At 50.1% G+C, this 22,464-nt stretch overlaps 9 protein-coding genes and 3 non-coding genes across 12 annotated transcripts; 6 read left to right on the top strand and 6 right to left on the bottom strand.

Moving 5' to 3' along the window:
* Window positions 1–1,086: 1,086 nt before the first annotated feature.
* POX_d06053 (54S ribosomal protein L24) lies at window positions 1,087–1,770 on the bottom strand (the record flags this gene model as incomplete). The annotated part of the gene is made up of 1 exon (XM_050114882.1): window positions 1,087–1,770. The coding sequence occupies one exon, from the start codon at window positions 1,768–1,770 to the stop codon at window positions 1,087–1,089; it is 684 nt and encodes a 227-aa protein (XP_049969833.1).
* Window positions 1,771–2,097: 327 nt separating this feature from the next.
* On the top strand, window positions 2,098–3,643 carry POX_d06052 (RuvB-like helicase 1; the record flags this gene model as incomplete). The annotated part of the gene is made up of 3 exons (XM_050114881.1): window positions 2,098–2,241; window positions 2,341–2,560; window positions 2,631–3,643. 3 exons carry the CDS (start codon window positions 2,098–2,100, stop codon window positions 3,641–3,643), a joined length of 1,377 nt encoding a protein of 458 aa, XP_049969832.1.
* Window positions 3,644–4,372: 729 nt separating this feature from the next.
* Window positions 4,373–5,201, top strand: POX_d06051 (Vesicle transport v-SNARE protein vti1; the record flags this gene model as incomplete). Its single annotated transcript, XM_050114880.1, has 3 exons — window positions 4,373–4,552; window positions 4,629–5,035; window positions 5,114–5,201. 3 exons carry the CDS (start codon window positions 4,373–4,375, stop codon window positions 5,199–5,201), a joined length of 675 nt encoding a protein of 224 aa, XP_049969831.1.
* Window positions 5,202–5,869: 668 nt separating this feature from the next.
* POX_d06050 (uncharacterized protein) lies at window positions 5,870–6,906 on the bottom strand (the record flags this gene model as incomplete). Its single annotated transcript, XM_050114879.1, has 3 exons — window positions 5,870–6,174; window positions 6,215–6,649; window positions 6,708–6,906. 3 exons carry the CDS (start codon window positions 6,904–6,906, stop codon window positions 5,870–5,872), a joined length of 939 nt encoding a protein of 312 aa, XP_049969830.1.
* An 842-nt stretch (window positions 6,907–7,748) lies between these two features.
* On the bottom strand, window positions 7,749–7,837 carry POX_tR100. The gene has a single exon. It is a non-coding gene; the product is annotated as a tRNA-Val (tRNA).
* Window positions 7,838–8,281: 444 nt separating this feature from the next.
* Window positions 8,282–8,370, top strand: POX_tR101. The gene has a single exon. It is a non-coding gene; the product is annotated as a tRNA-Val (tRNA).
* Window positions 8,371–8,441: 71 nt separating this feature from the next.
* Window positions 8,442–8,530, top strand: POX_tR102. Its single transcript has one exon. It is a non-coding gene; the product is annotated as a tRNA-Val (tRNA).
* Window positions 8,531–9,219: 689 nt separating this feature from the next.
* On the bottom strand, window positions 9,220–9,627 carry POX_d06049 (uncharacterized protein; the record flags this gene model as incomplete). Its single annotated transcript, XM_050114878.1, has 1 exon — window positions 9,220–9,627. One exon carries the CDS (start codon window positions 9,625–9,627, stop codon window positions 9,220–9,222), a length of 408 nt encoding a protein of 135 aa, XP_049969829.1.
* Window positions 9,628–13,999: 4,372 nt separating this feature from the next.
* On the bottom strand, window positions 14,000–14,776 carry POX_d06048 (Iron-sulfur assembly protein 1; the record flags this gene model as incomplete). The annotated part of the gene is made up of 1 exon (XM_050114877.1): window positions 14,000–14,776. One exon carries the CDS (start codon window positions 14,774–14,776, stop codon window positions 14,000–14,002), a length of 777 nt encoding a protein of 258 aa, XP_049969828.1.
* Window positions 14,777–15,820: 1,044 nt separating this feature from the next.
* Window positions 15,821–18,331, top strand: POX_d06047 (uncharacterized protein; the record flags this gene model as incomplete). Its single annotated transcript, XM_050114876.1, has 8 exons — window positions 15,821–15,904; window positions 15,973–16,101; window positions 16,162–16,242; window positions 16,322–16,475; window positions 16,539–16,651; window positions 16,706–17,040; window positions 17,113–17,520; window positions 17,602–18,331. The coding sequence occupies 8 exons, from the start codon at window positions 15,821–15,823 to the stop codon at window positions 18,329–18,331; spliced, it is 2,034 nt and encodes a 677-aa protein (XP_049969827.1).
* A 647-nt stretch (window positions 18,332–18,978) lies between these two features.
* Window positions 18,979–20,523, bottom strand: POX_d06046 (Chromatin modification-related protein eaf3; the record flags this gene model as incomplete). The annotated part of the gene is made up of 4 exons (XM_050114875.1): window positions 18,979–19,157; window positions 19,240–19,738; window positions 19,926–20,160; window positions 20,372–20,523. The coding sequence occupies 4 exons, from the start codon at window positions 20,521–20,523 to the stop codon at window positions 18,979–18,981; spliced, it is 1,065 nt and encodes a 354-aa protein (XP_049969826.1).
* An 824-nt stretch (window positions 20,524–21,347) lies between these two features.
* POX_d06045 (uncharacterized protein) lies at window positions 21,348–21,950 on the top strand (the record flags this gene model as incomplete). The annotated part of the gene is made up of 1 exon (XM_050114874.1): window positions 21,348–21,950. One exon carries the CDS (start codon window positions 21,348–21,350, stop codon window positions 21,948–21,950), a length of 603 nt encoding a protein of 200 aa, XP_049969825.1.
* Between the last annotated feature and the right edge of the window lie 514 nt (window positions 21,951–22,464).

The raw sequence follows: 22,464 nt of genomic DNA, 5'->3' as shown, positions 1-22,464 counted from the left end.
GCTGTGGATAACGATTGATTGGAAGTAAAACAGCAATTCGGTGAACGGACCACTTTCTGCTTTGGAAGTCAGGAAACTCAAAACATATTAATGGTTATCTGGTTGGATTCAAAGGTTCCTTCGATGGATGATCAGGATTTGTGCCCGGTCGCACCTTGGTGTATACCACATATTCGTATACCGAGTAAGACCGATGCTTATACAGCGCAGCCGTCTGCGATGCTTGGCGACAATAAACGTCAGTCTATACTCAACTACGAGTTGTGTAGATGACAGGCTTCCAGATGAGGGATGAAATGAAGCAAACACTGGTTTGACAATCTCGGATTCTTCGCTTCTCACTTTTCAAACTTGCACTACACTGAATATCCAAGAAAGAGCACGGGTGTTGAGTTTGATCTGCAACTCATCTCCGCTAGCAGCGTGGAGTAGTAGATACGGAGATGAACACGCCATCTGACTGTGCCTATGCCTGTGAATATATTGTGTTCAAATGAAAGAGACCGCACATCCTCGGAGCCGGGGATGTACAGAACCGAGAAAAAGCTCCCCATATTGATGAATCACGACTGTGGCTTTGTTTTGAGCCACTGGCTTGCTCCTTGCAACCTTGGGCTCGGCAAGCTTCTGTACAAGTTGACCATAACGAAATGGCCGCGCCGTCGAAACAGGGTCACCAAGGAACTGAATGGATTAAGATTGCATACCGCGCTGGAAAATGCATAAATAGCGACAAGTATTATATAGACGTGGTGCTGAAGGATGAAGATGTTGATGAATTGGAGTATAAGTACAGAAAAAAAAAGTGCAACACGCAGACGCAACAAAATCAGTGTTCATGCGATTAATATCGCTACCGCAGTGCCCGATATCAGTCCGGGGCATCACCGCAAGGAATCAATGGATTGTCGAAGGGAGGTAGTGCTCAATCAGAACGTCAACTGCTTCGTTCGCAATAATGGTACAATGATAAATAGGGGCGCCAGTCTCCAATCAACGCCTCGCCTGGCTTCAGAGCATCAACAAAGCGTCAAAATTCCCGTTTGATTTTGAGGGTTGCGAGGTCTGAGGCCTCGCTAAAGCTTTTCAAGGCAACTCCTCAGCAGCCGCAATTTTCCGAGGATCGTTTTGAGGGTCAGCCTGGCCCTTAGGGCGAGGCTTGGTGATAGGCTTGATGTTTAGCCTCTCCTCAACCTTGGCCTCGATCTCGTCCTCCTTGGACTTCAGCCACTCCTCCAAAGTCATGGGCTCTGGCAGACCCATCTTCTCCCGTTGCTGCCGGAACTGCTCTTTGATCGTTGGGCTTTGCATGACCTGGTATCGTAGGTGCCATCCAAACACACCAAGCTCCTTCAGACGGGCTGGTCGGTCCGAGAGAAGATAGTTATCCAACCCACCCTCACTGATGATCGTTCGCAACGCTCGGCGTGTGACTTTGATGAAGAGATGTTGTTGGAGAGCCTCACTCCAGATCTTCTTGCGGCGAACGTTGGGCTTCCAGCTTCGTCGTGTTTTTCCTTCATTGCGACCCTTGGAGATCTTGTTGCCGAATCGAATCATAGCACCACCGTACAGACCTGTGTCGGCCTGCTTGTACCACTGTCGCGGGCCATAGGGATAGGATGGGACGTCTTCGGGGAGTTTGGGTGCGGATTGAGCTGCTGATGTTGTTGAAAAAGCGCGCTTGGGTGTGGAGACGGTCAAGGCACGGAAAGCTGCCGTGAGCGAGAAAGGAGCGGCCATGGCCGACCTCATCTGTAAGCCTGCCATTGAGCAAGAATTAGAGGCGCAGAGAAAAGCGAAGGATTCCACCGACAAGCACAATTGCAAGTTGCATCTGGCCGTATACAGCGGGAAGAATTTGGGGACCGGCTGACCGCCTTTGACGCGGCTCTGTGACTGGCGCAGATCCCTTGCTCGCGAATTTCGGCCAGAGGTCTTGAGTGACGATAATCAATCCATCGCATCCAGACTCGCTTTCTATCCTCTATTCTCTTCACTGTTAGCGAGCTTCGACAATTTTTCCTTCTTCTTGTTTCGCCAATTGAACTCGTCGCGCCGAATTTTCTTGGCTCCCTGTGGCCATAACCCGCAACCATGGTCCAGATTAGTGAAGTGAAAGGCAACTCGCGCGAAAACAGAACAGCTGCGCACACACATATCAAGGGTCTGGGCCTTCGGTCAGATGGGACATCAGAGGTTACCGGCGATGGCTTCGTTGGACAGGCTGCTGCTCGTGAGGTAAGTGAGGTCGCCGTCTGCGAATTAGCTGGCGCCGGGCATACAAAAATCACCTCCCATCTGACACACTCGTTGCTAACATATTCATTTAACCCTCAGGCATGCGGTGTTGTTGTCGACCTGATCAAGGCAAAGAAGATGGCCGGACGTGCTGTTCTGCTTGCTGGTGGCCCCGGCACCGGAAAGACTGCTCTCGCTCTGGCAGTATCCCAAGAGTTGGGAACCAAGGTGCCCTTCTGCCCTATTGTCGGCAGTGAAATCTATTCGGCAGAGGTCAAGAAGACGGAAGCGCTGATGGAGAACTTCCGGCGAGCAATTGGTATGCTTATCGATGCATTGAGCTGGAATGCTCTTCCATCGCTAGCACATGGAGACTGACTTTTGACTAGGTCTGCGTGTTCGGGAGACAAAGGAGGTGTACGAAGGCGAGGTCACAGAATTGACACCAGAGGAGACCGAGAATCCTCTTGGTGGCTACGGACGTACGATCAGCCATCTGATTATTGGACTGAAATCTGCCAAGGGCACCAAGAAGCTTCGTCTCGATCCCAGCATCTACGAAGCCATTCAGAAAGAGCGTGTTACTGTCGGAGATGTCATTTACATTGAGGCCAATACTGGTGCCTGCAAGCGCGTTGGGCGTTCTGATGCGTACGCAACTGAGTTCGACTTGGAAGCCGAGGAATACGTGCCCGTGCCCAAGGGTGAAGTGCACAAGAAGAAGGAGATTGTTCAGGATGTAACGCTGCACGACCTTGACGTGGCCAACGCTCGGCCGCAGGGTGGACAGGATGTGATGAGCATGATGGGTCAACTGATGAAGCCTAAAAAGACCGAAATCACAGAGAAGTTGCGCCAAGAGATCAACAAGGTCGTCAACCGATACATTGATCAAGGCGTCGCTGAGCTTGTGCCTGGTGTGCTTTTCATCGATGAGGTGCACATGCTGGACATCGAGTGCTTCACGTATCTGAACCGCGCTCTCGAGTCCAGTATCTCCCCAATTGTCATTCTTGCTTCGAACCGCGGACACACCGTCATTCGTGGCACCGACGGCATTTCCGCTGCTCACGGTATTCCTCCTGATCTTCTGGCTCGACTCCTCATCATTCCGACCACACCCTACTCTGCCGATGAGATCAAGACGATCATTCGGCTTCGCGCAAAGACAGAAGGCCTCAACGTTACAGAGCCAGCTCTGGACAAGTTTGCCGAGCATGGTAGCAAAGTCAGTCTGCGATATGCTTTGCAGCTTCTGACGCCGGCAAGCATCCTTGCTCGTGTTAACGGTCGACCCAGCGGCATTGAAGTGGCCGATGTCGCTGAGTGCGAGGATCTTTTCCTTGATGCCAAACGAAGCGCCATGATTGTCAACCAGGACAGCAGCAAGTTCTTGCAATAAACGGGATTATTCATTGACAGTGACCATGCAACGGAGGTCGGGAGTTTCCTTGATTATGTACACCACATGGGGCTTGCTTTATTTATTTGTTTTTCTTTTGTATCGATTCGAAAAGGCGAACGTCTGTTGTCTGGGTCGGATTTTGCACTCTAATGCTACCTGGACCATCGACCCAAATCTGAAAACACCCTTATTTACTAGTAACCCCATTTTTCCTATAAACTTCTCTGTGCATTCAAAAGGTTTGTGAAGGGTTTTTCTATCATGATGAGTAAAATGTTGACCCGCAAAGCTACAATTTCATGAATCTCCAGCTCTCCAAAAAGTTCTAGCACATCGCATTGCGGGTCGCGCGGGTCGTACCTGCTTCGAGCCACATATTTCTCCTCGTCGATCAGGATCACGTGGAGGAAGCGGCGTCATCCGTACAGCCCCAGCCTTCAAAGACTAATCTACACCACAACAACCTGCATCTTCGCAGCTGCGTGTGCTTCGATCTTCAGAAATATCCACTTTTGTACTTTGGTAAAAATTCTACCTACACCATTTGCTGCTCAAGCTGCCGGAGTCTTTAGCGCGTCCGATTTTCGAACATCGCATTCAATCCGCCCCCAGATAACGGTGGAGCCTGCGGCCCGCCTCAACACCACACCCACCAGACTGACACCGGCAGCATTTATCCTTCGCTCTCTCGCCTTGTGAAGACCGCACTAGACTTTGATCCAAACCATGTCGAACCCTCTGGACACAGATGCAGGCTCGGAGATGTTTGCCAGCTACGAGAATGAGCTGAAGCTCGTGCAGGCCGATCTCAATCAGAAGCTAGATCAGATCGCCGAGGCAAGCGGCGAGCAGCGCAAGTCTGCAATTCGACAAGCAGAGCAGGTCCTTGAAGAAGCTACAGAATTGGTGAGTGATCACACAAACGGACTTGACCGTAGCGTCCTTTGCAACCTGTACTGATGTCTTATCTCCTTACTGCTAGCTCGACCAAATGCGCATGGAGAAGCAGAACATCCCCTCCGCGTCCCGGTCCGAAGTCAATCGGCGCTTCCGGAATTACTCGACCGATATCGACGATATCAAGCGCAAGCTCAAGTCTCTCTCGGACGACCGTAAAGCCCTCTTCGGTGATCGCTACACTGATGACCCAGTCGACGAGCATCTGGAACAACGTCAACAGTTGTTGTCTGGCACCGAGCGCCTGGAGCGCAGTTCTGCCCGGCTCCAGGGTGCTCAGCGGACAGCTTTGGAGACGGAGGATATTGGGCGAAACGTTCTGGCCGATCTATATGTGCAACGACAGACGATTGAGGGTACTCGTGTGAACATGCAGAGCAGTGAAGGATACGTCGACAACAGTATTAAGACCCTGAGGGGTATGGCTCGTAGGTAATGTGCCTTCTGTGGCTTTTTTCCTTGGTTAGCAATGATCGTCTCACGTGAAGCATACGACTAACTGAGTTTCAGGATGGCCACAAATCGGATAATCACGATTGCAATCATTACTGTTCTCGTTCTTTTGATTTTCGCCGTTATCTTTAGCAAGTTTCATTAGCGACTCGGGGTTTTGATTTCCAATACTGGGCGTTTTTCTCGGCTTTTTTTTCTGTTGACCTGACAGACTCTTGTGCTTCAGTTTCAGTCGATTGGTATTCAATGAGACCCTGAACTATCTTTAAACATTGCCGACTATTGTCTACATCCAAGCAATACATTGGGATTTTTGTTCTGTAGTATTACCCTACTCGCGTGTTTATCTGGCTCTTAGAATAGGAATTTTTAGTTTGCTTCATCGTCGTGTACCGCTGCTCAACCCTTTTTGGCACCTTGGAACCGTTAGGGGTCTTGGGGGAGTGGGCTCACATAATCGGGACTCGAACACAGGTACAGAGGACATTTTCGAGGCGGAGGTTGAAAGACTCGTTGTGCCACCCTGCAACCCTTGGCAGGTGACTATGATAAGGTCCACCATGCAGTCTACTGTGTGACTGGGATCCGACAGTCTATAAGTGACCTATACCTTCTCTCTCCCATGTATGAGCGCTGTTTACTAACTATATGGGGTACCTTGGTAGCCTGTAAGAGTGAACAGAGAGGAAGAAGAAGAAGATAGATAGATATAAACGCCTCCGCCATGCATCCACGTATCCTAGTAACCCGAAATTGAAATAAAAACAGACGCCCACCGCTTAACCAGTGCAGGAGATGTTAGAAGCTTGGACCTCAGTGCGTGATCCTGAACCCTCCAAACACCCCATTGACAACCAGTCCCGCAAAGACCGCCATACCTTTTCTCCAGCTCCAAACCCCGTCTTCCCTCCTAAGCCATAAAACACACCCTATCGGCCAAAAGAATCCCATGACCGCACCCCAGAGCATATCGTCGATCACGGTCGGTGAGCCAGGCCCAAACCCACCATCATCGTCACCACCACTCCCTCCTGCCCCCACTTGTCCGCCCGCTTGAGCCTGCGCCACCGTCGAGCCCTCGTCCATCCATCGATCCTCGAGGTCCCGGAGCTCGTCCCCTGTGGGCATGGTATCGCGCGTTCGAGAGACGGACTGTACGGCGGAGGAATTGAGAGCGCAGAGCGGTGACTTCTGCGGGAGTAAAGCCCGCTGCGAGTAGACGGTCGAAGCCGCGAGGGGCCGGTGTGGTTGTCGATTCCTGCGCTGACGGTGATTGATCTGGTGACGTGGAGAGTAAGGCGGAGCGTGATTCATCTTTCCTCTTTTGAAGGAGATAGGTTGACGCCACGGCTGCTTCGGCGGCGAGATCGGACTCGGATAAGGCGACATCACCGATTGAACAGTGGATATAGAGACGGGGTCGAGTGTCCCGGACAGGCTGTTTGCCTTTCTTCTTGCTTTTCAGAAGACTTTGTCTCACTGAGGACGACTCGTCTCCATCTTCTTCGACAGCTTCGTCTTCGCCATCGTCCTCCTCCTCCTTCCTCCTCCTCCTCCTCCTCCTCGTCTTCCTCGACCGGGCGAGGTGTCCAGCTTGGAGAGGGCGGAAGTTTAAGAGAGACTGCAAGCGCGGTTGTATCCTCGAGTCCACGACCAGCATAGATGAGGCGTAGTCTATGATTGATGAGGTTGAGTGGGAGTTTGGCGCGGATGAGCTGTTTGAGGCCGGCGCCGGTCGTGGTCTCTGCATTAGGAACGTCGAGGTTGAGGTCGGCGATGGATGCGGAGAAGCGCACGATGATGAGGAGATCATGGGCGGGTGATGGGGCGAGTCTGGATCGATGGGCCATTCTGGATTCCAGAGGCTCTCACAACCTGGGCTCGGGGACTTTCAATGGCACATTCAGACTCTTGAAATGGGTATTTTTACTGCTGACTGATTATCTATGCCGTAATCGGGTGGTCAGGCTGCGATTTAAACGTGGGATATAGACGCGCATGTTGGACTGATTTACGGTGCCTCTTATCGATTACCTCCCGGCATTGCGGGGGTGACTAAGGGAGCGCCGGTCCACTTGTCGAATCAATCATCACATCAACGGTCCGCACTCCACAATCACTGGACTCTTGCCGTGCTTGCTGCTGTGCAGCCAATGCAAGTGGCATTCTTCTGTAGTAGGACATGATTGTATCAGAATTTGCCGATCGTATATTTGATTGAGTCTATTTCTCACCTATCAGCTGATGATCTCGTTGAATACTCAGGGTGTTCCGTCCAGCCGGCATTGCCATCAGGAACGGAAGTATATTTCGGCGGAAGCCATCAGTCTCCAGGCCAACTACCACTCCCGTCGAACAACCTACACCAGTTACCTAGAATCCATACCAACGACAGATATCGCTTACGTGGGTATATCATGACCATACAGACATATGAAAATTTTATAGGCAGGTGGTAGAGCGCTTGAACTTGTCGCCCAGTTCAATCCAACGATGGTGTGCCAGGATGGAAGCTCAGTCACTCAAGTCTCCTACTCGGCTCGAATGCACCACTCTTACCACGGAAACCCACGAAAGCCGCGCAACCAAAACCAGATAGAAATACACAGACCTTACTCGTCCTTTGTCTCTCCTTCTCATTGCCATACAAAAACAGACAGAACATCGTGGAATGATTTTCCAGGAGCAAAAATAGTCGCGCCCGGGATCGAACCGGGAACCTTCTGAGAGCATACGCCGAAACATGTGAATCAGAAATCATGACCATTAGACCACGCGACTTTGTTGTGGAGAAAGGCAGTTTTTGATATTATGATCCTTGTGATGGCTATACGAGATGGGTAAGGCAGATATGGTTCGAGGACGTCTGGTATCAAGTACGTCATTCTACTACTGAGACTAATGATATAATGAGATTTGTCTGGATTATTAATTTCTATATTAAGGATAATTTAGCACATTGGTTTATTTTATAATACAGAGTCTACTTATCCAAATATAGTAGACACCATATCAACCTAACGAGAGTATATATCGCATCTAGTTGGTGAGGTGATGGGCTTAAAGATAGGGGCTCAGAGTCGTCGCCTGGCTGCCGAGGTCAACTTCCGCTCTTGAGGTTGGGACTGACTGGAGCTTCAACTTGGTGCTTGCTCCACGGTTGTACTCCCGCCTCGCATATATTATTGGGTCATATACGCAAAATCCGCCTTCCTAAGACATCAAAGTCGCGTGGTCTAATGGTCATGATTTCTGATTCACATGTTTCGGCGTATGCTCTCAGAAGGTTCCCGGTTCGATCCCGGGCGCGACTATTTTTGTCTTTCCTAAACTGGTACCTATCCTATCGATACAATCCGGCTTCGCCCAGTTAAATTTTATGCGCACTCGCGTGGTCTAATGGTCATGATTTCTGATTCACATGTCTCGACGTATGCTCTCAGAAGGTTCCCGGTTCGATCCCGGGCGCGACTATTTTTCTCTCTTTTGAGAGAGGCCTGCTTGATTACTGCGAGGGGGGGTTGTGGGCAGATGATGCTTTTTGAGTGTATGGGATGAGTTCAGGGGTGAGTTGGTGTAGGTTTCTCTTTTTTTTTTAGTACGGCTACTCTTATCTTTTGGTCGTGATTCGGCTGTATACCCCACAGAGAGATTAACGGTACCTGGGAACTAGTCAGTTTGCCCTTGGTATAGACATTCTTTGACTATTGATACGTGTGCATGTGATTCGAGAATCAAGATTCCAGTTTATGCCATTGATAGTCAAAGTGTCCCGAAAACAGCCAGAGTACATACACACTACGAGGGAGAAAGACTACTGCTAATTCACCCTCTACAAAACAGGTATCAAGCCAAGAATAGACACAAGACGGTAGTTTCACATATTGCAGTAGTATAAAAGAAGGCATTATAAGCCCATATGTCATTCAAGGCGGCCACACAGACCGATTATGGTATAGTAAACTTTTTTTTCCCTTGGGGGTCTCCCCTGAAACATCTCGCCTCCCAAGATGTCTCATCACGGTGAATCAGAAATCACAACAAAGGCAAACAGGTCGCTAGTTTGAACAAATCAAAAAGAAAAAAAAAAGGGAATTGTCTCCAAGACCAAGAGAACAAGACCCGAGTCCAGCATGATAAGACTACCAAGTCTGGCCCCCAATCTAGTGAGGCAAAAACTCCTTTGCAGAAGCCTTGAATCTCTTCACCATGAAACCGGGGCTACAGTTGGCCTCCCAGTCCTCATCAAAGCCAGCATCAGGGTTGTACAGGGTGGCACTGTTCTTGCGGCCTGCAGCAGCGATCATGGAGACACCCAGAGGCACATCGTCACTCTGGATGGAGGAGTCGGATCCTCGGCGCTCGCCACAGGGGCAGGTAGCCGTTATCCTGTCGCCGGGAGTTGTGCAGGGGCATGCGCCGAGGGAGCGGTTGCAGGGCACACACTTGTAGTAGGCCCGGCCAAGACCAGCCTGGGGGCTGTCGAGGCGAGAGGAGACGCGGACACCGGGGAGACCGCATTGAGAGCAGTTCCAGCCGGAGGTTGGGCGTTCGAGGGACTGCATGGTCATTGTAGAATTGTGTGGGTGAAGGTTGGGGGAATGTGCACTCGAGAGACTGGTGATGAGAGTCAGTAAATAAGTTATTGAATGGTCGAGTCTTGTGGATAGATTGTGGTTTGTATATGCGAGGTGTCTGAAAGGAATGTGAAGATGAGGTTGTGACTTACAAGGACCTCAAGTATCGATGAGAGAGATAGGTTAAAGTATAGATCGATGAACGAAGAAAAAGAAGCTTAGGATGATGATGCTTCTGAAAGTGTGTCTTTTCGAGAATTGAACTTCAAGGGATGTGTTTGAATGAATCAAAGTTCTTGTGATGATACTATCGTCTTGAAATCCGGGGGAAGCCACACCTTTTATAGACCAAATCTTTAAAAATTTTTATTGATTTTGCGGGGAAGTGAACGATGGCGATCCTCATGACGCTATTTTGAGAATGAAGATTTTTTTTCTCCTCAATTAACCCAATAATTAAATGATTAATTCCTGTCTCGCAAGATTCCCGAACCAAGATGTTTTCCCCAGGGAGACCGTTCTGGAAAAAATGAGAAAATTCTGCTACGAAAAAAAATAAAAAGAAAATCCTGGAAAAAAGAACCCTTCCCAGAGTGAAAAAAGGCCTCACACGGTCAACCCATGATGCAAGTTCCATGAGTGATTAATGGGCTATTGTCCAGTTGGCGTGATCCTGCCCCGGGTCCTGTCACCCTTTCTCCATCGAACCCACTCGCAGGCGGGAGGATCTTCCAGTTTTTGGCAAAGAATCACGTAAAAAGTATGGGGTTGAACCGTTCTAGAACCAAGGCCCGCTGGCCGCAGACGGGCACGGGGTCACCTCACCAAAGGGCGCCCAGTTGCCCAGTTGTCCAGCTTGGCAGCCGGTGGTCCCCCCCCAAGGCCTTCAACGAGGTGACTGGGCAGTCGCCCAAACGACTGGATGTCGTGGCCCGGGAAGGACCTCCTGCCCCGCCGACGCCAACCGAAGTCATTAGGTAATAATCGCGCAAACCGGGGTCAAGTGACTCGATGAAGATTTGGTATTGGTGGTTGTTTTCGACTTACCAAGTGGATGGAGCAGTAAGGGGATTCTTTTTTCGGTTTTTTTTTTCTTTTACTAATATTCCCTGGAAGAATGGAGGCAAATGGATTGCTGAGATGCGGCATTATGGTCCAGTCGATGCGGTGCGTGGCGTGATTGTTCGGTTGATTAGACAAATGTCTATCGCCGAGACTTGGAATCACGCGGAGAGGTTCAAAGATGCGGACCTGAATATCCGTTTGAGACAATCCACATGAACATGCAATGATGAAATGCACTCATCTTCTAGGTAATGCAGGCATGAAATCGTTGGGGAATCCCCCCCCCCCTGAATCTGAGTTGGGGGTGGGAAATGTTGAAATCCAAGGGGGAGCACTGGGAGTACGAATGCGAATCATCTGATCGTGACTGTGTTGTCCATAGTTCCGTTTGCAATCGGCGTGTCGACATGCTAGTAAGGACCGCCCTCAAGTTCCACTTGAGGGCTCGGCAGGGGCTGATTATTGATGTATACTAACTTGAAGCTCCCCTGGAGGCGGTAAAGATGAATCGCCGACTGACTCGTACGATGTCAGGTGAGACTTGGACCAGTATCTACCATCTCACAGTCAAGTAGAACAACAGTAATCAGTAATAATTGTTTGAAAATCATCAATCAACGAGACTCGAACCATCCCCGCATGTCCGTGGTACATCAAACCGAATTTGTTAGGTTCCCTCTGATATGGAGATTGAAGATACAACACCACGGAAGCTGGCACCAGTATCAATCAAGACCCCCCCAATCATCATACACCTCACCTCACTTCTGCAATGACTCGAGTCAACTTGACACTACTCAGTGATGAATAAGCAATTCAAATCCTCCAGACACCCAGGTACTTCATACTGCACCTAGTCCTACAGTACATAGATCCCATTCAAAAGCCAAGAAAAAAGAAAAAAGAAAAAAAAAAAAACTTCACGACCACATTGCGCAATTTCCTCTCTCTCAGACCTCACGACTCATGGAGCACGTCAAATGGGAAAAAAAAGGAACAAATAACGTGCCACTGCCAAGACGCCTTCGACGTGGAAAAGTCGTCATCACCTGACCCAGAGCGAGAGACGCACCGCCAAGTCCAGACGGTCGATTCGACCTTGCAGCACGTGATGGGATATCCGGCGCCCCAGGGGGTTTTCCTTGTGACCGCCATGGGAGTCTGGTCTTTTCTCTAGAAATAGGGTAGTTACTCCTTTGGTATTGAGTCTCTTTCTCGTTCTACAGGAGTGTCATCAAGGGGTTCAGGTGCACTGCAGGATACTCGGATACTCGGACAACTGATCCGCGATCCGTACTGTACCTGGATCCACCGGGATCGGATCACACGGATGACGAATTTCTAGAAAAAAAAAGGGCTGCATTCCTTCGATATGGGGGCAAAACGGAGGATTGATATTTGCCGGGTTGCCGTGGAAATGTGGAGATGAGAGGAAGGACAGAAAAAGGCGATTGGCATCGTCGATCGTGGATGATGCAAAGGTGTGGACGTGTGAGGACATCCACCCTAGTGGATCCTAACCCGGGAGGAGGATATGAACTTGTAGGGCTGCCTCGAAGGACGAGTAGAGTCAAGTCTCTCAAGGACAATGAAAGCTTTGGTTGATGCGAGACCTGCTGTTTTGGCTTAATAGTTGGTTGATACATACATCCTCAAGTGTTAGAAACTACTCGGTTGCCAACAATATCGGTATACTCCGTCGAGATAGCAATAGAAGCCATGGAAGCCATGACAGATCTATGCAATACCGACATCTTAATATTGACGAAAAATATGGCCTTTTCATTCAAATCGCGTAGATCGTCTTCCATGTCACAGAACCCATGCACTTGAAGAGTATTTCCTGTATTATTTTCACTCTCCACAGAGACCTCCCGAGTATAAGAGCATCGTTGCTTCAATCTCAGGGATCCTTGCTCGGTCAGAAACCGGTATATCTTTTCTATTTCTTTTCAAGCCCCCCTCCTCTATCATCCATTCAAGCAGGGTGTGACTAGCTTAGAATCGAGTGTGCAGGATTCAAGAGTGTACATGTGCTTGAGTCAAAGACATCGGATCCTTCCTAGCGATACTCTAGGGATCGGATCAACGTTTTGTTTCGTAACTGCACAGCATATTAGCAAGTCCATTCCTATATTTCCCAGCCAAGGCCAAGAGATGCAGACAGGGAAACCTAGTCTCGGGAGGGAAGGAAAGCTTGTTGCGGACCATGACTCGAAAATCCCACTGATCCGTTGAGCCGAGGGCTGCTTGCAACTGGGGCTACATCGTGTACGTATCAGTTGAATTGATAGGCAGCAGGATATACAGGTAGTGAGCAAGGTGATAGGTTCCGAGGAGGAAACGGGCTGCACGATGACCCGAGACTGATCCTTCTAGTTTCAAGGGTATTCAACTCTAATTTTAAGAGTGTATTCTCCCCTTTTGACTCTTCCACGTGTCATCCTTTTCCGGGGTTAGGAGGCTGATGACTCGTTGCGTTCCAGCCGTCGGTTGTGGCGTTGAATTCTGTCATGGGTGCAGCTTGAGGAGGGTGGAATGGGATGGGATACCTTGACACGGGCTTGATGATAAGAAGTCCCATTTGAAACTCTAGAGCATACCCGATTCGTTTCTTAAAGATTCTGAGGACGTGCGGGGCAAAATAGCACATGTCGATTCTTGACTCGGACGGTCCCGAGTGATCCTGAGTCAGGTCATTCCATTCTACTTGGTTCCGAACATTAAATGTCTACGACACGTCCGTTGTTTGGACGTCCCTCACTGGTAAAGTTCTCATGGAAGTGCGAGCACGTCTGACAACACTGTGAATTAATCCAAGGTCATTCTATGCAGTGCAGTTCTGACCCCATGATGATGATAAGGAAATGGCCAGGACGACTGGGACTGCAGTAACGAGCAACGGATCAAGCTCAAACTGCACCGAGCTAGAAACCGCAATCTATCGGTCATACGTACAACGAGCCCATCCGTAACCGTAAGTCGAGTCCACCAAGGCGAGATAGCGGTTGACATTCGGAGCCGAGACACGCAAAACAAGATGTGAAAAGCAGAATAAAGTGTATCATCTGGATATCAAAAATATGTACCGACCCAATAGGTTGTCGTTATGCAGGCAAAAACCTCATGTGGAAGATAGAGAAACGAAAGAGAAGCAAAGAGCGCCATCCGATGCACCGTGATTGCCCAACGCCAAACAGCCGAAGCCAGAGACAAAGAAAAAGAGGATCATGGACTTCGACAAGTCACTAAACCATGAAGGACTCGCCACATCCGCATTCCTCCTCTATTGACGGCCAAGTTAGTAAATCGATGCGGGAGGCACCACCCAGAGGGGGGGGGGGGTGGGAACCGGGGAGCAGGGTGACTTACTGATGTTGGGGTTGCGGAAGACAAAGCGCTGGCTCAACGGGTCCTCATGCCAGTCCATCTCACTTCCAATGATGCTGAAAAGGGCCTTGCTGTCGATCAAGACTTTGACACCGTCTTGCTCAACAATCTCGTCAAACTTGCCGGGCTTTTCCACGTATTCGAGATGGTATGCCAAACCCGAGCAACCACGGTTTTTGACTCCGACGCGAATGAACTTGGGGTCAGGCTGATCCATCAACTTGCGAAGCTGCACCGTCGCGAGAGGAGTCAATTTCATCGCCGCCTTTCGCGCCCGCAGTGGCCGACGGGGCTTAGAAGTTTTGGCGGCGCTGTTTGTGGTTGTGGAGGTAGTTGCTGTTGGCTTGGTGGCATGTGCGTCGCGCTCTGGTGTAGGAATGGCCGCGGAATCTGATGCTGATGAATTCTTCGCGGGTCCAGTCGGCAAAGGGAAGTCGGCGGTAATTGAGGCCCCGGGACCTCCGCCGCCGTTCGGCTTCGGGAACGAGGTCGGAAAGGAAGAGGGGAGTGTGTGCGGACGGTACGCCGTTGCGGTCTGCATGTCCCGTTTGGACGACATGTATGAGTTGCCCGCTGACGAGAAGCAGCGCATTGACTGAGCGCAGCGTTGACCGGTGGAGGGCTTCATCCATCGGAGAAGGGTGGCGGATGATGTCACAGGACGTTGCATCTTGACGCTGAAGCTCATGTTTGTGCGAGTAGTAGTGAGTAGGATAGCGAGCCCGAAAGACCCGAAGACAAGGCTGGCAAAAACAACGCCTGCCCAGATCGAGGGTGGTGGTGCTGCGAGAAAGCGAATCGTGGTGTGAGTAATGTGCGGAGCGAAGAAACTCTCACAGTGATGGTCGCTTTTCCCTCGGCGGACGGGAGCCACTTCAAATTATTAGTGAGCCCAGTGGCAGGTGACTGCAGGCGATCAGAACCAATCAGAGCCGAGGCGTTTCTACGCAAGATGGATGGTGCCACTTTCCGCGCCTGACAAACTCGTGTTCTCGGTCAATACCCATCCGAGCTGATTATTCCACGTGATGATATCGACGCTTCGTATGACTGTGAGATATTCTCAATTACTCAAGAGGCTTGTAATGCGATATTTGAATGGGTCAGCAAGTTCACGTCGTATAATATTGGTTGTTTTTTTTTTTGGGGCTCAGCTGAAAATATCTTTCTGTTCAATTAAGCGGGATGCCAGCCTGACAAACAGATATGAGTCAGCCCAGCTAGAGGTCCGTCTCTTTTTCACACTTATGCCTGTCTTGAGGAGAGTGCGTGGATCTGACACAGTACTTTCTGCCTTAGGCCTGTAATTGCGCCTGTCCAGGTACCACATTGCGGAGCCGCTGCTGTCGTCTGAGCACTGATAATCAAAGATCAGCTGACTTTACTCGTCCGGCATTTGTGATTCCCTCTTCCAGTCAATCACGAGATTAGTTCGGAAAATGCAGTAAAATCAAAGGTCATCTTAAATGTGCGCCACAAAGGCCAACCACATGGGATCTTCTAGTCACCCCCGTATTTGTCTCCCAGCTCAGCATAATCGAACGTGTTTCCGTATCCGTCCGCGCTGAATGCGGTTCGCAAAAGGACATGTGGCTGGACCCGCCGACGAGCAGTGGCTGGTGTCCGAGGGTCAGGCACGCCGAGGCGTCAAAGAAGCAACCTCCTCGTCGTCTGGCGCTTGAAGTATATTCCAAATTTCATCGTCATTAAAAACTATCTGGGTGCGTGAAAAATGGAGGCTTCACCTCTCACGCAACAAATTCGGCCCCAGACGTTCAAGCCGAAGATCGTCGAGCTTTACGAGACTCTCTTCAAGGTACTGTTCCCCCCCCCTCCGCCAACCAAAGGGGATGTGACTCAAAATATTCTAATGCATGCGAACAGACGACGGACCATGATGAAGTGGAATTCTCCGAGGGTTTTTGGAGGGAGTTCTTCCTTCTCCCCCCCGATCGCGCTCAGCTGCACTCCCTGCTGGACGGGCTGAGTGCGGATCAGATGCTCAGTTTACAGGTCAGTGGATCACTTTTCGAAGTGTATGAAGAGCGCGATCACTAAATGTTTTTTATTCAGACGCAAACAAATGCTTTGTTCGCCCGTGCTATGCATGAGGCCTCGGCCCGGAATGGCCCTGCAGACTCATATGCATTAGATGTGTGTGCCTCGAAAGCGATACTGACCTCCTTTCGTGCCACGAGAAAAATGCATCAAGGGGACTAACTCTCCGCAATAGACGCTTGCCGTCTTCTTGACTAGCGTTCTGAGCAAGAAGTACACAAATCCTAGCTCGGATGTGATTGCGGTCCTTGCTGGTCTCGACGAGGTAGACCGTGTCATATCCGAGTTTGTGGCCATTCTCGATGGGATCGTGCGTGGAGGCGAAAGTCGTGAGTGACCTCTGTTCTGGATGATACCAGGGGTCATGCATCAATCACTGACCTCCAAGGAAGTCGATCTCCGCCAAAAAGCAATTCGAGTAGCCGTTGCCATGACCGGCGGGGCCTACAAGACAAGCTTGGTCTCCTACTTCACTCACCGGGACCTCTTCCCGTCATTGATGAAGGTATATGCTCCCGAAACTCGACCGGTCAATGTCCTGTCTAACTCATCGATCTAGTATGTCAACGACTCCGAAAATTGCACAGAGATCTTTGATCCGTTCTTATTATTAGGTTTGCTGGCGAACTACAACAAATTTGAATTCCAAAACCCCTACCAGCTGCGACTGGATGATTTTGTCAATGAAAGCAGCATTCAAAAGATCGTCAAGGGCGTGGGAACGGCTTGCGGTGACCTCCGGAATGGATATGTTGCCATTCAGGATGACATCCCCGAAGGATGGACCTTGAGCAATACACTGGGTTTATTGGGGCTTCGGGCATTCACTCCCGGAGCAAAAAGCAAAGCTAACCCGCCGACGGCCGAAGAGGCAAAGGCACTTTTTGTGGAGCTGTAAGGAATCCGCTCTTTCACCCAGCGGCACATTTGCGTGCTACCCATGCATCCAAAACTAATGCGGTACAGCCCATCCCGAGAGGCCGCCATCCTCTTAGCGACATACGACTTTACGAACTCGAACAAGCTGTTCGGTTACCACTTGGTTCATATGATAGCCGAGAAGCATGAAGAGTCTCCCTTTTCCAGCTTTCTCTCCCTTTCATCCTATCTCTTACACCACGCATATCGCTCGCCACGCGTAGCACACTACGCTGAACTCAGTCTTTTCACCCTCCGCATCATTGTCGAAGACCCCACGCTTTGCAAGCGTCTTTGCAGCGATGAAGGTAAACGTCGGGTCAGACTCTGCCGCCAGCGCCAGCCTTATCTCCCGGTTGTCAGTGGAGACCGTGTTCTCGCCACTGTTATTCTCGACGTGATGATCGATACCATTACTCACAACCTCCGACGGCGATTAGACGTCAATATTTATAGGTAAGTTGGCCATGAGTCCGGGGCAATGTGATAATCAAACTTGCCTCTTTAATTATCTTGTCTCTGACCCCCCCGATCCAGTCACACGATCGCAATCACTCTCCGCCTCCTCACCTATCTCTCCATGAATAAAATCCGACTGGCCTACCACTGGTCCGAGCTCTGGCGCACTCTCCTATCACTCATGCGCTTCCTGACAACCTACGCCACCGATCTTTCGTCCACCTCCAACATCCAAACCCTAACCTCCTCTCTCGTCGATCTTCTGGCCTTTTGTGTTTCCGCAGGAGACACTTTTCTACCGGATCCATCATCATATGACGATCTCTTCTACAAGCTCGTTGAAACAGGGCCGGTGATCTCCAAATTCAGAAATGCCTACGGCTTCGCAAATGCCCGGACAGGAGGGTCTTCAGACCTTCCCACCTCCACCTTATCAGCAAAGGACGTTCACGCCGCAGCCATCAATACGCTCCTCTCCGTATCGACACATTTCCACACTCTGCTCTTCCAGCCCGACGGGCAGGACGTCGCAGCTTCGGTGGCAGCGGCCGTGGTAGCTGGGCCCAATACAGAAGGGGAACCTGCACCCGTGCCCTTGCCGTCGATCAAAAAGAAGAATCTGAGCCCACGAGAGGTGCATCGGATTATTAAGCAGGGATATGACACGTTGAGTATTCAGCCGCCGGAAGGGTTGACGGCCTGGTCGCGGTGGAGAGAAACAGAGTGGAAGAGTGAATTGAAGAGGGCGGCGCGGTATGCGGTAGATGATGCGCGGCAGTTGGTTCTTGCGGGCGGAAGTTCCAAATAGCGTAGTCGGCCATGAGCGTATGTACTGCCTGAGATTGAAGAGAAGGGCGTGATTGAAAATTTTGGAGATAGACAGCTAGTACATAATACAAGTGTACGGCAGGGCCGAAATTGAAACTCAAATGGTCTTTTTTAAGGATTCCAGAAATTGAGGAAAATCTCCACTCGTGAAAGGCGATGTTGAGGTTCTTAGTACGGCAATCTGTTAGCCTAATAGGCGAGCAAATTGAGCAAGACTGATCGGCGTGAATGCCGTGCTATTGAGTATGATATGATGAGATACTGTATGACACAGGCGACAAGGAACCAGACCCCCAAGCTGCCACCCCAAATGTGAGTGAGCACTGACGATACAGCACGGGAACGGGTACAAGAGAGATTCTAACACAAAGGGCTATCCTAACGTGAGGAACAGCAACATGGAAACGGGAAGAGCAGAGATGACAGCAACAGATCGACCCCCGAGGCTGTGCAGGGTGTCGATGCACAGAGAGATGAAATTTGTTTGCGGAACGAAGCGAGGGGAATAAATTCGAGCATTGCCACCGGAATCGGTTAGCAGCGTATGCAGGAGGAAGGGGAGGAGGAGGCATGAAGGTGAGGATTTAAATTGAAAGGGGATGAGATCGAAAACAAAACTCAAGAGGCTTAGCGAGCGGCCTTGACAGACTTTTCCACAACAGCGTCCTCGGCGGAGATGTATTCGGTCCGAAAGTATTTTTCAGAGTTCTTGGACAACCATAGAGAAAACTTGGACAGTTCTTCTCGGAGACGCTGCGTGGCCTGGAGATCCATGTTTGTCTGAGCGAGCAGCTCGGGAAGAAGACCTGGCAAAAAAAATGGGCCGGTGAGCCGATAACACTCGAAATATTTTATATTGGGCAAAGTCTTGGGGTAAAGTGAACTTACTAAAGAGGCGGATGAGATGCTCTGCTCCGTACACGTCCACGGGAGTTTTGTCCTCGTTTTCGACATATTTCTCGCGCAAGAGGCGGTATTGTGGCCGCTCGTAGCGGTAGAGGAGGAGCTTATCGAGCATGGTGTCGAAGTATTCAAGAATACCCATAATTACCTCGTCCAAGACGTCAATGTCGATTCGACTTTCGACACGCTTTGGGGCCTCCTCGTCTCGCCAATCTTGGAGAACCTGGCGGACGGGCTTGGGAGCAGGAAGGGAAACGACAGCACCATTCTTGGTAACGCGTTCCCAGTCGTCGACGAGCAACGCTTTCAAATTATCGGGAATCACGATACGAATAGATGGACGCGAGTGGAATGTTTCTTCCTGTTCAAGGTGGGACAGGTCCTCGTTAGCGGCAATTTCACGAGACACAGCAAGTCTGGTAAGAGGACCGGAGCTCATGGAATTATGAGCGCGGCGAAAAAAGCCTTTCAGACCAGACCAAAGCTTTGGGGTTATCATAGTGACGAAGAGGGTAAAAAATAAAAAGATAGAGGTATCAAATCGTAGACCCAAGGGGAGTTTGTCAAGGAAAGAGAGTTTGAAGGAGGGACCTTTGGGGAAAAGGAAGAGGCATGTGTGCGCGTCTGAAGTGAGAAAAGGGCCGAAGCAATCAACAAGAGGGCAAGCATACCTTTTCAATGTCAGTCTCTCCACGAGCCCGCTTGCTCGCGCGGCCAGGCACAGAATTGCCACGCTCCTCACTGTCACGCACTGAGCTGCGATCCGACATGGCGCGCTTCTTGGCCGTGGGCTTTGCATTCTTCTGGCGAGCCGCCGCCTCGACCTCACGACGTAAGTTGGCAGCTAGCTCGCGATTCTCCTCCGTTGCCTTTCGGAGGCGATCCTCGAGAACCCAGTCATCCCAGCTATGATTAGATTGTCAGTAAAAGATCTCGTAGATTTGTGTGGACAAAAACCGTTCGGGCGGTAGGAGGATGGCAAGAGACACCAAAACGGCGGAGTGTTGCCAGACATCTGATATTGGATTGCAGACAAAAACATCTTGATGGGAAGCTCCGGAACCCGTGGGCCTTACAACAATGAAAAGGAAGTATAGGGCAAAAAGGGACAACTTACGTATTTTTCCACCCTTTATAGTGAACCAGGTACTCGAGTACACTCTTCTTATCGGCCGCATCCTTGTGACGAACCTCCAGGATCTTGGCATCGTAGAGAATGTCGTGGTGGAAACACAGAACCTTTTCATCCTTGCTATACATGGCAGGCATGATGGCGAAATCCGAAGAAGATGGAGAGAGCAGGCGAAAGAATTTATAAGTGTAGAGAGAAATAGCTCTGCACTGGTGTAATCCTGATGATTCGGTGCAAGGAAATCTCCTGTTGCAATCTTTGCACGACGAGCTTTATGGAAATGATCGAGCAAGAGAGAAAAGACGATGCTACACACACGCAGCACTCAGGACACTATGTTGTCCAACACCCACAAGAAAGTGACAAGAGGCCGATAACTTTCTGACGCTGGGTGGGTTTTTGCCTGATTAGACGACGTCTGGCAAGACGTGAAGGGAATAATGTCTCAGCCCGGCTGAGAAACAGGTAAGCAGTCTCCTCAGCAATGCCGGAACCGACAGCCTCTTGCGCGAGAGACCTCTGAAATAGCTTTTGTGGGCTTTGAAGGATAGCCCACTTGATCAAAATGCTCTCAATGTGCAGCAGCAATTGAGCAGGTCCTAGGGATGAAGCGGATGAACTCCTGCAAAGTGACCCCTTGAAGACTCTGAGCTTTGAGATAGAACTATTGAAATGTTAGCGAAAAGTCCACAAACCTCTATGTTTATTGCTCAGTGGTCAGTTCAGCCCTACAGTATATGATTTCGTGGTGCAGCAGCAGACATCTCCCCTGTGGTTATCCCATCTCGACGGAAAACACGTGATATCCGCGCGCCTCAAACGAGCGACGCGACGCGGCCGCTTCTCCTTTGGGGAACATCCAACAAGTTGAATTGCAGCACAAAGTTTCAGCAGAAAAATAAAAGAACCAAAGAACAAAAAATCGGTCTGACAAGGGATATCGGCCACGAAATATTTCATCATGGCTCCCTCAGAGGAATCTATTCTGTCTAATTTCTTATTGTCTCCGTCACCGCTGCCGACAGTAATGTCTCTACAGAAATTCACCGAGCTATTTCCAAGGCGGCTACGGGCTCATCCGCACATCCGAGCTCTGTATCGAGAACTACAGCAAGTTCGAGAGCATGACATGGACCGGGTGAATGAGAACATTGACCAGGAGCTTCGACTCGGCGAGCGGCAGAAAGCCGAACTCCGCAAAGCCGTTCGTGCTGCAGGCGTCGAGGCGGCTACAGCTGACGAGCAGCGCGAGATGGAGGTGGATCTTCATCTTTTTGGCCAGAGAAAGACTGTCAATGCCGACGATTACCACTCGGTGGATAGTCTTTTGGCAGCCGTGGAGACGGCATGCGCCAACGTGGAGCGCGAGATAGCCGATATTGACCGGGAAGCTGCAGATCTTCTGAAAGAACTCAACACCACTGTCGGTGACCTGAGTGATCTGCGTTATGGCAAACTGCAAGGCCCAGCAGGTACTGAAAATACTCTGGGTAGTGAGACTATTCAAGCTCTCCAAACCCTCGAGGAGGCATGCTACAAGGGCATGGACACTGATGTCGCATGATTGCCGGATGCCTTTTGAAAGATCCTTTCATGGCCCTGATGTTAATGCCAAGACGAAAGCATGCCTCTCGGAGACTTGACAGTGCCATGCAAATGTTGTAGACGAAACCTTTATCAGACTTCCAAGTCTGACAGCAACGGCCATGTTGTGACTCGAAATGCTCCACGAAAAGGAACCCAGGATGAACGAGGCTTCCTCACGAAGCTCGTTTTGCAGCCCGAAATCATCGATACATACGGTGAAACCTCAGGTCTCATGTCTCTTCATTACTCTTATATCATTCCATGATTGTCACTGGAACTTTGAACGCTCAGAAGATGGTCGAACTTCTGCGAAGGCTCCCGTTCATTGAGATGGACCAACAACAAAACCTTGCTGTGGATTTGACGGCTCTTACACTCTCTCTGAGTTCTTTTTGAGCGCCATGATGAAGGGCTGAAACGATGTATTTCTGGCTACAGCCGGCGGAATGAGGACTGTACGTTGCTTGATCGAATCGTTCTCGGATCAGGAG

Source organism: Penicillium oxalicum, chromosome IV (assembly GCF_001723175.1).
Source record: "Penicillium oxalicum strain HP7-1 chromosome IV, whole genome shotgun sequence".
NCBI classification, from domain to species: domain Eukaryota; kingdom Fungi; phylum Ascomycota; class Eurotiomycetes; order Eurotiales; family Aspergillaceae; genus Penicillium; species Penicillium oxalicum.
This window is presented reverse-complemented; position numbering and strand designations above follow the sequence as displayed.